This window comes from Egretta garzetta, unplaced genomic scaffold (genome assembly GCF_000687185.1).
Source record: "Egretta garzetta isolate BGI_Z169 unplaced genomic scaffold, ASM68718v1 scaffold42, whole genome shotgun sequence".
Lineage (NCBI taxonomy): Eukaryota > Metazoa > Chordata > Aves > Pelecaniformes > Ardeidae > Egretta > Egretta garzetta.
In genome coordinates, this window is record NW_009258782.1 from 1,160,467 (window position 1) to 1,172,599 (window position 12,133).

The following is a 12,133-nucleotide window of genomic DNA, read 5'->3' on the forward strand; positions in this document are numbered from 1 at the left end:
GTGCAGACCGGGGCGGGGATGGAGCCTCAGGGCTGGGGGCCACCCCTGTTGCAGGTGAACTTGCCAGGGCCGACGGGTGTCCCACCAGGAGGGTGGAAATGCGGGTCTCATCCTGGGTGGGGGACGGGGGGGTCTGTGTGTCCCCTCGGAGCCTTCCGCAGCTCTGCCGAAAGCGCTGGGTGTCAGTACCGCTGCGACCTGCGCTGGGGGAGACCCTGGAGGTCAAAGCCAGAGCACTGCACCCTGCCCTTTCCCTTGCAGCCCTTTCCCCAGCCCAGCGAGGCCCACGCTGATCGGACTTCAGCAGCTTGGCGCAAGCAAAGTAAGTGGGATTGCTTAATAACCTGCTCACAGCCCTTTGCTGGCCTTGTAGGGTTAATGGGTAAAAAAAGATGCATTGTTTTCAGCCAAGGCAGAAGCTGGGCGCTCATGCCTGCCGGGGAGCTTGTGCTCTGCATTATAATGCCGGCAGCAGTCTCAGCGACAGAGGGCTGCTGCCAGGCCCGGCCATCACGCCTGCTATGGAGTCAGGCTGAGGCAGAGCTGCTGCCTCTCAGGGCCCAGCTCCACAAGCCGTGCTTGCTTCAGTTAGGGTTTGGGGTAGGACTCCGACCTGCCGGGGGTTTGCCCTCATGGTGGTGTGCAAGGGAAAGCAGATGAGGGGTTTAAGCATGCTGGGGAGGGAACACAGTGCACCTTAAAACTGAGGTCTGAGCATTTCACTGCTCTTGAAGTTAAACAGCAGTTTTAATAAGATACCCTTGTGTCCATGAGGGCATTTCCTAGAAGCCCTAAGACTCACAGATATACAGGAACGAGAGGGGAAGGCATTGCTCGTGTCGCTGATCCAGTTTGATCCACGCGTGGGTTCACCACGTCCTCAAGCATCTGGCCAGGGGCTGCAGAGCTGGGTGGGGGGAGCCCAGGCAGGGCGGTGGTGGGAGAGTATCAGAAATGATCAAAGCACTATAATTAATGAACTGGTCTTAAATCAGTGGGGGAACCCTGACAGTTGGTGTTTCCCTCGCCCAGCAGGTCCCAGCCCATGGCTGGTCCCTCTGTGTTCCCAGAGAAGACGTGGGATGGGAGCAGGCAGGGCGCAGGGATGCAGCGTGGAGGCCCCCAGCTCCACTGCTGTCCCAGCCCATCCCACAAACTCCCCTCTCCGCTGGCAGGTGACCTTGGACCCAGCAGGAGGATGGCAAACTCAACACAGGGCAGCGGGGGCCTCCCAAGCGCGGAGCTCTGGGCCTGCCATAACAGGATGGTAATGGAGCCGCTCGACACCAATGACCCGGAGGTGAGAGCCCCTTCCTGGCCCCTGCCCAGCAGCTGTTTCATTCATCCCCTGGACAGCCACAGGGACGCTGACCTCCTTGAGCCAGGGATGTGTCAGGGAAATGGTCCAAGGTTGAGCTGGTGGGACCCATCCACCCTCTGTGCCCCCTCTGCCTGCAGTGAGAGGTGGAGGGAGGGCATCCTCCATCCTCCAACCATCTGCAGATAACATGGTCATAACTTTGCATCTATGGCTCCTACACTCTGCTTGAAGCTCTAGTGTCCACACCACAGCAAGCTGGCCCAACCAGGCCATGCGGCAGTTGCCCTTGACTCTTTAGCCCAAATGACAGCTGAATTATCTGGCAGCTTCCTGGCAGGCAGAAACCCAAAATATGGCCTGTGACCAGACATATGAACAGTTTGGGATCAGCTGTACCAAGAAGGGATCATGTCTCCCCTCTCCATCACCTTTCCAGGCCCCTGTCCATCACCCTGTCCCCTCCGAGGGTGCATCCCCTACTACAGAGCATCCATGTCTCCATGCAGAGCAGGCACAGGTAAAGCTCTTGTTCTCCCCTCCCAAAGGTGTACAGAATCATCAAGAAGGAGAAGCAGCGGCAGAGGCTGGGGCTGGAGTTAATCGCTTCGGAGAACTTTGCGAGCCGAGCGGTCCTGGAGGCCCTGGGATCCTGCCTGAACAACAAATACTCTGAGGGCTACCCAGGACAGAGGTACAGGGCTGGGGCAGGGTTCCACCCAACCCAAACCCTCATGGGGAGGGGAGAAGAACCATCCCCGCTGCCAGACCTCACCTCTGGAGAGGAAGCCATGTCCTGGCGCTGGCAGCCAAGCTCCTCCAGGGCAGGGTCTGACCCTCTCAGTTCCTGTCCTTGGCCACGCATGGGACAATCTCAGCAGGGTCACATCTGCTGCAGCTGCTGGCCCAGTGGCTGCCTCAACCATGGCATCACCAAGTTCTCCACAGCACTGTCACAGGGCTTGGTTTAACCCCTGCCCCATCCTTTACCGGCAGGTACTATGGTGGGACGGAGTTCGTAGACGAGCTGGAAAGGCTGTGCCAGAAGCGAGCCCTGGAGGCGTACCGGCTTGACCCCCAGAAGTGGGGTGTCAACGTCCAGCCCTACTCAGGTAATGGGGCATTCAGGAGAGTCAGGCCGGCTGCACCGGCCTCCACACACCCCGGCACCCGTAACTGAGCCGGCGTGTGCTCACTGCAGGATCACCCGCGAACTTTGCGGTGTACACGGCCCTGGTGGAGCCCCACGGCAGGATCATGGGGCTGGACCTGCCCGATGGGGGCCACCTCACCCACGGGTTCATGACGGACAAGAAGAAGATCTCTGCTACCTCTGTCTTCTTCGAGTCCATGCCCTACAAGGTACAGAGATGCGGAGCCAGGATGCGGTCGTCATAAGTGTTAGTGCCTCTTAAAGCTAAAAGTACTGGTGCCAGGCTCCAGGCAGCTGCAGGATGGTGCTGTGGCTGATCTTCAACCCATGCCAAGGTGGCTGAACCCTCCTCTTCCTCTCCCAGGTCAACCCCAAGACTGGCTACATTGACTACGACCAGCTGGAGGAGAACGCCCGCCTCTTCCACCCCAAGCTGATCATAGCAGGTAAGGATCACACCCTTACTGACCTCCCTGGGGGCGGGTGGCTCCACAAAGCCAGCAGCACCCTGGTAAGCCTGGGGATGCTGCAGCGCTAGGAGGAGACCTCTGACACATCCACGCTGGCAGGAGCTTGTGCGCTGTCCCCAGCTGGGCTGTCCCCAGCATCACAGGGCTGGAGGCAGGGCTGTCCTCGAGCATCTGCTCCCATCCCCTCCACGTCCCGTCTCCCTGCAGGTGTCAGCTGCTACTCGCGCAACCTGGACTACGCCCGCATGCGGAAGATCGCCGACGCCAACGGTGCCTACCTCATGGCTGACATGGCCCACATCAGCGGGCTGGTGGCTGCTGGTGTGGTGCCCTCCCCCTTCGACCACTGCGACGTCGTCTCCACCACCACCCACAAGACCTTGCGGGGCTGCAGGGCCGGCATGATCTTCTACCGCAAAGGTGCCTGACCTGGCCAGGGAGCCAGGAAAAATGATCCCCCCCAGGCTGGGGGGGGCGGCAAGTTAAAGCTCCTTCCTGCTGTAGCTGGGGTGGAAGAGGTGGAAGGAGGGCAGGAGGGTCTGGGGCTTCCTGGGAGCATCCGGGGAGCTTCCCGGGGCCAACCATGGCCCAGATTTGAAGAGGAACAACCACTATCCCTGCTCTGAGAGGCAGCTCTTGGGAGAAGGGCAGCCATGCTGCCTGGTGAGCGACCCTGCCCTCCCCTCCTGCAGGCACCCGCAGCGTGGACCCCAAGACAGGCAAGGAAACACTCTACAACCTGGAGAGCCTCATCAACCAGGCGGTCTTCCCCGGGCTGCAGGGAGGCCCACACAACCACGCCATCGCAGGTATGCATCCGGGCTGGCTGTGAGCTCCAGGATGGCAATGGGAGCTGGCAAAGATGTCCTGGCCAGGCCCTGACCCCAGCAGCAGTGTCGGGGGCTCCACCTGCCCTGAGGGGCTCACAGCCTGGAGAGACCACAGCAAGGAGCCACTGGCTGGATCCAGCATGGCCCAAGGAATGACCAGGCTCGTCCCATCCTGCCTTTTGGCACATGGCAACGCCACCAGCCTGGTTAGGGGAAGGGACTCTCCATCAGTTTGCTCAGCTTCCATGATGACTTCCGCTCTCCCAGTGGGAACCCCCCAAAACTCCCCCTGGTCTACCTTCCTCCCCAGGGATCGCCGTGGCGCTGCAGCAGGCCATGACGCCCGAGTTCAAGGCCTACCAGCAGCAGGTGGTTGCAAACTGCAAGGCTCTCTCGGCGGCGCTGATGGAGCTGGGCTACGACATCGTCACGGGTGAGGACAGGTCTCAGCGGTGGGATGGGGCTGACCTCTGTGCATGGCCCTTCCCAAGGCAGCCACTCTTCTGCCCCCAAAAGCAGGGGCAGGTTCTGGTGCAATTTCAAGCTTTTTTCGCTGGTCTCCTGCGGGAGCAACATTTACCCCAATCCTACGTCCCCCACCAACCCCTCTCTCTGCAGGGGGCTCCGACAACCACCTCATTCTGCTGGACCTGCGCAGCAGAGGCACGGACGGCGGCCGGGCTGAGCGGGTGCTGGAGATCTGCTCCATCGCTTGCAACAAGAACACGTGCCCTGGTGAGGGATCCCACAAACTCTGCCGTGTCCTGCCCTGCACACCAGGGATCTCCCGTGGCCCCTGCAGAGCTTCCTGCAGAGCTCCCAGCTCCTGGTCCACCACCAGGAATGATGCCGAGTTGCCGTACATGGCAGTTTTGGTACCCGGTTTGGTCATGCATGACTTGTTCTGGTGCAGGTGACGTCAGCGCCCTGCGTCCCAGCGGCCTGCGGTTCGGGACGCCGGCTCTCACCTCCCGCAGCTTCCGGCAGGATGACTTCCGCATGGTGGCCCAGTACATCCACAGAGGTGAGGCCGGGGCCAGGCTCGCAGGCTGGGGGGCCCGGGGCCAGGGCAGCTCCTCCAGGCGAGGAGGCGCAGGCACAAGTGCGGAGTCACTGTCCCACCTGCACATCTGGGGGTGGGAGAGGACATCTGGCCACAGCTGGAACCCGCCAGACCCTCCCCACCGCACAGGCAGCGGGCTGAAAGGGGGCACGCAGGGCTAAGCCCACCGCCCAGCTCCCCCCAGCAGGGCCGGGCAGGGTGCGGGACGTGTTGCAGCCGCAGGGGTCTGACGGATGCGTCTCCCATCCTGGCAGGGATCGAGCTGACGCTGCGTGTGCAGAAGGACATGAGCCCCAAAGCCACGCTGAAGGAATTCAAGGAGAAACTGGAGGAGGAGAAATACCGGGGGGAGCTGAAGGCACTGAAGGAAGAGGTGGAGGCCTTCGCGGCGACCTTCCCGCTCCCGGGTCTGCCTGTCCTGTAAGGGGAGGCACCTGTGCCTGCTCCCGGAGCCATGGAAGCACCCGGGTTCACAGCACACTTGCACCCCAGCCCAAGACCACCACCCCAGTGCCTTCTCCCAGCACCTCCCTGCTGGCACTGACTGCAGTGCAGCAGCAGCTCCTTGGTGGGCTCTTGCCCCCCTCTCCCCTCCCAATTGGGGCACAAGACCCACCCTGAGCTTGTCCCCTGCCATGGGGAAGCCAGCCCTGTCACCACCCAGCATTAGGATTGGGACCAAGCACCAGGTAACCCTCAGCCTCACAGCTAGGCCCGGGTTTGATCCAGGTTTAAGCAGGGCTGCCCAGGTTCACCCAGACACCCCTGCCCACCCCACTGTGCTCAGCCGCACAAGAGACTTCACAGCCGCTAAAACCCTCCCTGCTTTCTGCCTCGAGGATTCCCCTCGGCGCACACAAGCCCCCTCTCCTTTTGTGCCTTCCAGCCTCCGCAGCCTTTGGCAAGGCCGAGCCTTGCCCCAAACCCACCAAGACCAGCCCTGCCGGGACCACCGTCCCATCCTAGCCAGCATCTCTGGTATTTTCTCAGATCTCTGAGCACAAAGCTTAGGTAGAACCATTTTTTAATAAGCACGGTAAAATTAAGAATTTAACCACAATGTATGACAAGAATTATAAGCTTTAAAAAATACAACCAATTTTTTTTTTTTTTTTTGTATTTCAAAAATATCTGAACCCAAATAAATAATTTTTTTTTTTTTTTTAAAAGTACATTTCTCAGACTAGTCATTTGGTGTTAACATCTGTTAAACTCTTGTGCAGTAACACTTACAGCACGACACTAAGACATGCTTCGTGGATTTCTCCCGGTCACACTCGCTCTAACTACCGACGCAAGCATTCGGCACGCACAGGCACACGCACACGTAACTCAACATGCAGTAATAGGATACAGTGCTTTAAAATAAGATGAGAATCCATCGCAGCCTCCTCGGAGGCGGCTCCTGGCCCAGCCCCATCCCCATGCCGGCAGCGAGGCGGCCGGCAGGACCGGGTACCCTGTGTTTCTGCCTTCCAGTTAAAATGCGTCTCGGGGAGGGGCGTGCGGTGGGTTTGTGAGCCCTGCAGTATCGGGGTACACTCTTGCTCTGCCCTTGTGCTAACCAGGGCCCGGGCACTCGCTGAATTCCCCGTCGCACCTTCCTACGGGAGCCTTTGCAAAGCGCTGCTGCAAGCCCTGGGTCCTGCCCAGCCCTCCCAGACGCTGAATCCGCAGGGCAGGCTGTCACCCACTGCCAGCCTGGGGGCTCAGGGCCCCCCACCACGCTCCATGGAAACCAAAGAGCTGGCCTGGGGGCATGGAGCCGTCGGCTCCCACCCCTCAAGCGCCTCTCCCACCCCTTACAAAATGGTGAATATTGCTAGAGTATAGGCAGTACTTCCCTCGTCAAGGCAAGGCAGCTTTTGGAACTGCTTAGAAGTGATTGCTACTGGATGAAAGGAAATCCGAGCACTATTCTCTGAGAAATGAAACCTGTGTAGGGTTAATATTGCCTACTCCTATGGCTGGCCCTCCTTGGGGTGGGATCCAAAAGCGGTGGGGCTAGTGTAGTGTAGAGCAGGAGCTGGCAGTCCATCTCCCAGAGAAGGAAAGTGGAGGAGTAAGAAAAGGGAGCCCTGCCCTCCCGGCCAGGCAGCAGGCGGCCAGGGGAGACCTTTGCTCTGACGAATTCTCCGTCACGTTTAAAGCCTCCTCTCCCCGGCAGCCAGCAGAGAGAGTGGAGGGAGCCGGAGCGGGCCGTGTGGGAGGCGGGGGCATGCTGGCAGCACTCACGGAAGCAGGCGATGGCCATGCACAGCACCGCTGGCTCTGGCGGCTGGCGAGTGTCGCACCGTGGCTGCGAGGAACCTGCCCTGCTCGTGGTGGAAGGATGGCTGGACGGCAGCGCGCGGCGCTCGGATGGGGCGGTGCGAGCCGACGAACACACGTGCCAAGCTTCGTCGCGGGAGCTGTTAGTGCGGAGATCGTAACTTGTTATAAGTCTGCTAAAATCAGAAATTAGTGAGGTAACACAGTGAGGATGAGGAAAAAGTCTTAAAGTGCCGAAATAGGGATCTGTACTGTACAGGAGCAAAAGGTCAGACAGAGAAATTACTGAGCAGAGAGGAATCCAGCTCCTGAACCACCAGCTGCACTCGGGCTCCCCTGATTTCTGCCGCTGTTACGGGCACCACAGGCAGGGAGGGCAGGCCGGGCTCCGGCTGCGCCGCGGTGCCACAGCCCGATGTTGCTCCCCCCCGTTCCCTGCATTCTGAGCTCAGGGGTTACCCTGCCGCGAGCCAGCTTTGGGAGGACAAGCGCTCCCAGGCGCATTTCCCCGCAGCTCCTGCTTAACAGCCGAGATGCAGATAGCACAAGAGCTCGCGTTTCGAAACAGGCGATGTCCCAGCAAAGCCCCCGGGCCATCCTCCCGGATCAGAGCAGCTTTGTGGCAGAGAGATGAAGCGGGTCAGGCGGGCGGTAGTGCAAGTATCGCTCAACACAGCCTTGAGCATCAGATACGACCGGTTTGATAGAGGGAGCAACTAGACACAAGTTATTTTTCAGTTTACGAGTGCAGCTGAACGCCACAGGTAGAGACCAAGACTAAAATCAGCCAACGCTGCCCATCGATCCCGCTCTGCTGCTCTGCGCTGTCAGCCTGGAGGAAGACGTGTGTGAGTCAACAGGAAAAAAGTTCGTCCCTCCCTCCTCAAACCCAAATAGCATCGGGTCCTTTTCCAGCAGGAAACAAGCTCCCGTGCTGAGCATTTCTCCAGAGCTGCGGGTCAGGCAGGACCAGGGAGCTTTTGTTTGCCCGGTATCACCTGTGTTACTCATTTACTGAGGTGCCTCTTCCCCTGGGGAACCCTGCCTCAGCTTTAGTGTGGAAGCTGTTTGGGTGCAGACAAACTGATGAGGGGACACCTCAAGTCACGTCAGAAAGCAGGGGTTTCCAATGGACACGGAAGTCTTTCACCAGCAGACCCAGTTCACACGCGACAGGAGGGCACAGTTAGGAAAGGAAAAGGCCTTTAAATGTGCTTGAAAGGCGTGCAGCCCCGCGCACAGGCCCACCGCTCACCTTCAGCAAAGGTGACACCACGCTGCTTCCCAACCACGACCTAAAGCCACCATCACAAGCAGCCCCTGACCTTGGCAATCCCTCTGGCGAGTACCACGAGCCCAATTTGTCCAGCTGAGCTTGCCTCACCGTAAGCCACCAGAAACACTGCTAACATTTAAAATAATCTTTCTGCCCTGTTGGTTTGTACCTCCCGCACTACCCCAGGGAGACCTTTCCAGGTGGGAGAGAATGCGGCAGCAGTACTGCAGCGCAGACGCTGGCACCAGACGAAGCCTCCCCAAGGAACTTCCTTGCCTTTGGGACACAGGTTTCGGAGCAGCGCAATACTCACGGCAAGTTTCAGTGGGCTCTGGAGCGGCGCTGACGAACCCCAGTCCCTACACAGAAACTTCCCCGGGCATGGAAGGAACCCGACATTCATCTCCAGCACTGCCTCACACTACCACAATAAACAGAGGTTAAAAAAAAACAACAAAAAACCCCAAAAAACCAAACCAAACAACACCATCAGCTCATCTTGAATGATCTCAGCTGATCTTACCCTGTAATTAGAAGAGCGATAACAAGAAATAAAACCAAGGCTATCTTTCCTAGCAAGGCTTTTCTTGCTTAGAAGTACCATGGGGGCTGCTACCACTGCATGGCACTGGGCGGAACAGGGCACAGCCTGGGACTGGTGGCCATGAGCAGCATCTCCTACAGGAGCCCAGAGGGAAGCGCTCTGCCCGGGCACAAAGTTTTCAGTACTGACAGAACAATCTGGGAGCATCACCACGCTGGTGGCATGACCTCTATGGCACAGGCAGCGGCGCAGAAGCTTTGAAAGGAAAGTCTTCGGCATCCAGGCTCAGAGAGCGTCAGTTCTGCCCCATCCAGAGCTACCCAGGAGCACCCCGGGAGAGGTAGTCGAGACACGACAAAGGCTCGGCCAGAAGCAGCATGCAGCAACGCTGCCCCTGCTTTACCACAAAGCCCAAAAGTCAACTCCCCGACAAAAGAAAAAAAAACAAAAAAACCCAACCAACCAGTTACAGATACAACATGGAATCCAGTACATTCATCCCCGATCTCTCCTGAGCACTGGTATCTCACCAGCCAGGCAGCCTGCTCTAACAGCCTGCTGTCTCACAGCATAGCTTCAGCTGAGTTGCATTATTCGTTTCCCCATCACAAAAAGCACCTAAAAAGGAGGGCGTGTCCTCCCCCCTGCTCTGCTCAGTTCCCTTCTCTCCTTAAAAGGCCACCCTCGACCTCGTGTGCTTTGAGGATTCCCTGTCTCCCTCCCAGCCTTCTCGGAGGTTGTCCAGTTAATAGGACGTGACAAATTAACAAGGCACAGTGCTCTACATTCACAGCAGCGGGCGCCTCGGTGCTCGCCAGCATTAAGGAGTCCTTCCACATTCCAGATTTTAACAAAGCTGAAACTGGCAAATGCTTTCTGGAGAGTAGCACGTATGCCTCCACTGCTCTCCCACCCGCCCAGGGACAACCTGTCCTGGGAAGCACCAGGAAACTCAGAAAAAAACGTGCGAAGGGACACCTTCCGCGACGGCTGTGCACAGACGGGTAACTGCAAGCTGCCATCCTGCCAGGGAGGTTCTGAGCTACGCTCAGGCGATACACTGGTGGATTAAAAAACTTCACGTGGCCTTTACATCTCCCCTCTGGTCTCCGCCCTGGCTCTATGGAAGGGACCAACAGCATTTAGGGTTCTGGCAGAAGCGTGCGAAGCACTGTGTTATTTTGGGGGCTGCACACTAGTAAGTATTGATCCCCAAGACAGCCCACCTCTCTCTCCATGCCATAATCCTCCCTGGGATGCTGCCGTGACACGCTTTAAAAATTAATAGTGCCCTTTCTAACATTTACAACCAGAGCGCCCGGTGTTTTACGTGATGGAACATCTACGTTCTCAGCTACAGGGAACCACACAGAAATCTCATCCCTCAGATGCTGATTTCTGTGGAGCAGAGATGCTTGCAAATGCATCAGCTTCTTCACCCCTTCCCGACGTATGAGAGCTACTGCAGACAGCGTCAAATGTCAAGCACGGATGAGCTTTGTCAGACTCTGAGCACGCAGGCAGGCAGCCCGCGCCAGGCTAGATTTTATACAAAAAGCTGGGAACATAGTCAAATCTGAGCAGCGGGTTGACTCCCTGGCCGGGTTCCTGAATGTACTGCAGCTTCAGCAGCTCAGCTAAATACTGTACAATTTTGATATCTTCATTGGCAAGGCCCAGTTGAAGCTTCAGAAAGTTCATCCTGCGATTCACAACAGATTCCTCTGGTTCCCTTTCACTGATGGGAAGGTGCAAATGATGGCAGAAGGTGAAGAGGAAGGCTTTTGAACACAGCTGGGTGAGGATACTTTGGACGTGCATATAGTAGGTGCTTCCTCGTTTGATCTGCGTGCGGTGGTCTGCCAGCCGTGACACCAAGGTGCCTTTGTAAAGCGGGCAGCGGAGAGTCTTACTGTCAGCGTCCAGAATGCTGACGTACCGGCTGTATCGGCTCAGGGCGTGCAGCACGTTCACCCCAGCAGGTGACACCGTCCTGAAACAGCAAGGAGAGAGGTCACAGCTGGAGCAAACCAGACAGTTAAGCAGCAGACTGTGTCCATGCCCCTGTATCACACGTACTTTCCCTCTAGCTCATGAGTAAGAGCCTCTGCGGGCAAATAAAGCCTAGCACGGAAGAGAATGGCCAGTCTCTCCAGTCTGCCAGATCCTAAAGAAATCTCGATCCTGTGGATCCCCACGTGCACTGATCCGCACCGCGTGCACGCTACTTCACAAACTACCACGCTTCAGGGCAGCTTCCTCCCTCGGCATCATGGAGGGAGCGATGGGACATCTCTGGTGAACAGAAGCAGACCTTGTGGCAGGTGGTAGCTTCTGGATGTGACAAGAAGGACCCAGAAACCCAAACCAGCCCCCCCCTTGCCAAGAGCTCCGCTTTCGCCCCGTATTGCTGGTTTGGGAGGGAGCTGCTCTGAGGTGGTCAAAGCCCTGGTCGGAGCAATGTCTTCTCCCCTTCCTTTAAAAAGGGAACCCTCCTTAAACCAGAATATTTCCTGGCTGAGCCCGGGCATTTTTCACTCAGGTGCAAACCCACAGCACATTCAGAACATACAATTATCCAGCAAGCCAAAATGAATGTTATTTAAATGCAAATTACAAGCCTACGCAAACTCTACCTTCTGCTCCTCAATCCTGCGTGGTTAAAGCTGCTCATTTGAGACACAGCTCCCAGCCTCAAACTAGGAGCCCCGGCTGCTGGTGTAAGGGCTGCCCCTGCACCTGGGCAGCATCTGGCCTTCGGAGACACAGCACCCTTACCGGAATAATTAATTTAGCCTCTAAGTTCCTTCCCAAAGCCCTTGTACAAATGGTTTGCTGAGATCACCCACGTTAAATTCAACACTTAATTAACATTCCACGGAGGAGAGTTTAAATGTCTGACACATGTTACAAGCAGTTCTCAAAAAAAAAAAAAAACAACCAACCAAACTTTTGTTTATAAAAATTGCATCTAACCACAAACACTGATCAATGAGTCAACACTCGGGGCTTTTTAAAACCTCACCGACAGACAGAGAAGTTTGGGAGCAGCTGCTGGCAGAGCTGTCATCCTGCCGCACGAGCACAGAAATGAGGGTGAACTCTCAGCTTAGGGTAATTTCGTCATCCGCAACCCCCAGTGACACAATACTCAGCAGCCCAGAAAGCAGATTTCTGTATTTTGATTTTCAGGCTTCTCAGAAACACT

The 12,133-nt window shown here is 57.1% G+C and overlaps 2 protein-coding genes across 2 annotated transcripts in view; one reads left to right on the plus strand and one right to left on the minus strand.

The window, feature by feature from the left end:
• The first annotated feature begins 16 nt into the window (after nucleotides 1-16).
• On the plus strand, nucleotides 17-5,871 carry SHMT1 (serine hydroxymethyltransferase 1). The gene is made up of 11 exons (XM_009649439.2): nucleotides 17-1,300; nucleotides 1,867-2,012; nucleotides 2,315-2,430; nucleotides 2,520-2,680; nucleotides 2,836-2,917; nucleotides 3,149-3,361; nucleotides 3,634-3,750; nucleotides 4,082-4,204; nucleotides 4,390-4,506; nucleotides 4,685-4,795; nucleotides 5,089-5,871. The coding sequence occupies exons 1-11, from the start codon at nucleotides 1,046-1,048 to the stop codon at nucleotides 5,256-5,258; spliced, it is 1,611 nt and encodes a 536-aa protein (XP_009647734.2). The 5' UTR covers nucleotides 17-1,045; the 3' UTR covers nucleotides 5,259-5,871.
• Nucleotides 5,872-6,004: 133 nt separating this feature from the next.
• Nucleotides 6,005-12,133, minus strand: part of SMCR8 (SMCR8-C9orf72 complex subunit) — a 9,545-nt gene continuing 3,416 nt past the window's right edge. Inside the window, exon 2 of the mRNA XM_009649440.2 lies at nucleotides 6,005-10,918. Within this exon, the coding sequence (XP_009647735.1) occupies nucleotides 10,465-10,918 (454 nt within the window). The 3' untranslated portion in view covers nucleotides 6,005-10,464. The remainder of the gene's footprint in view (nucleotides 10,919-12,133) is intronic.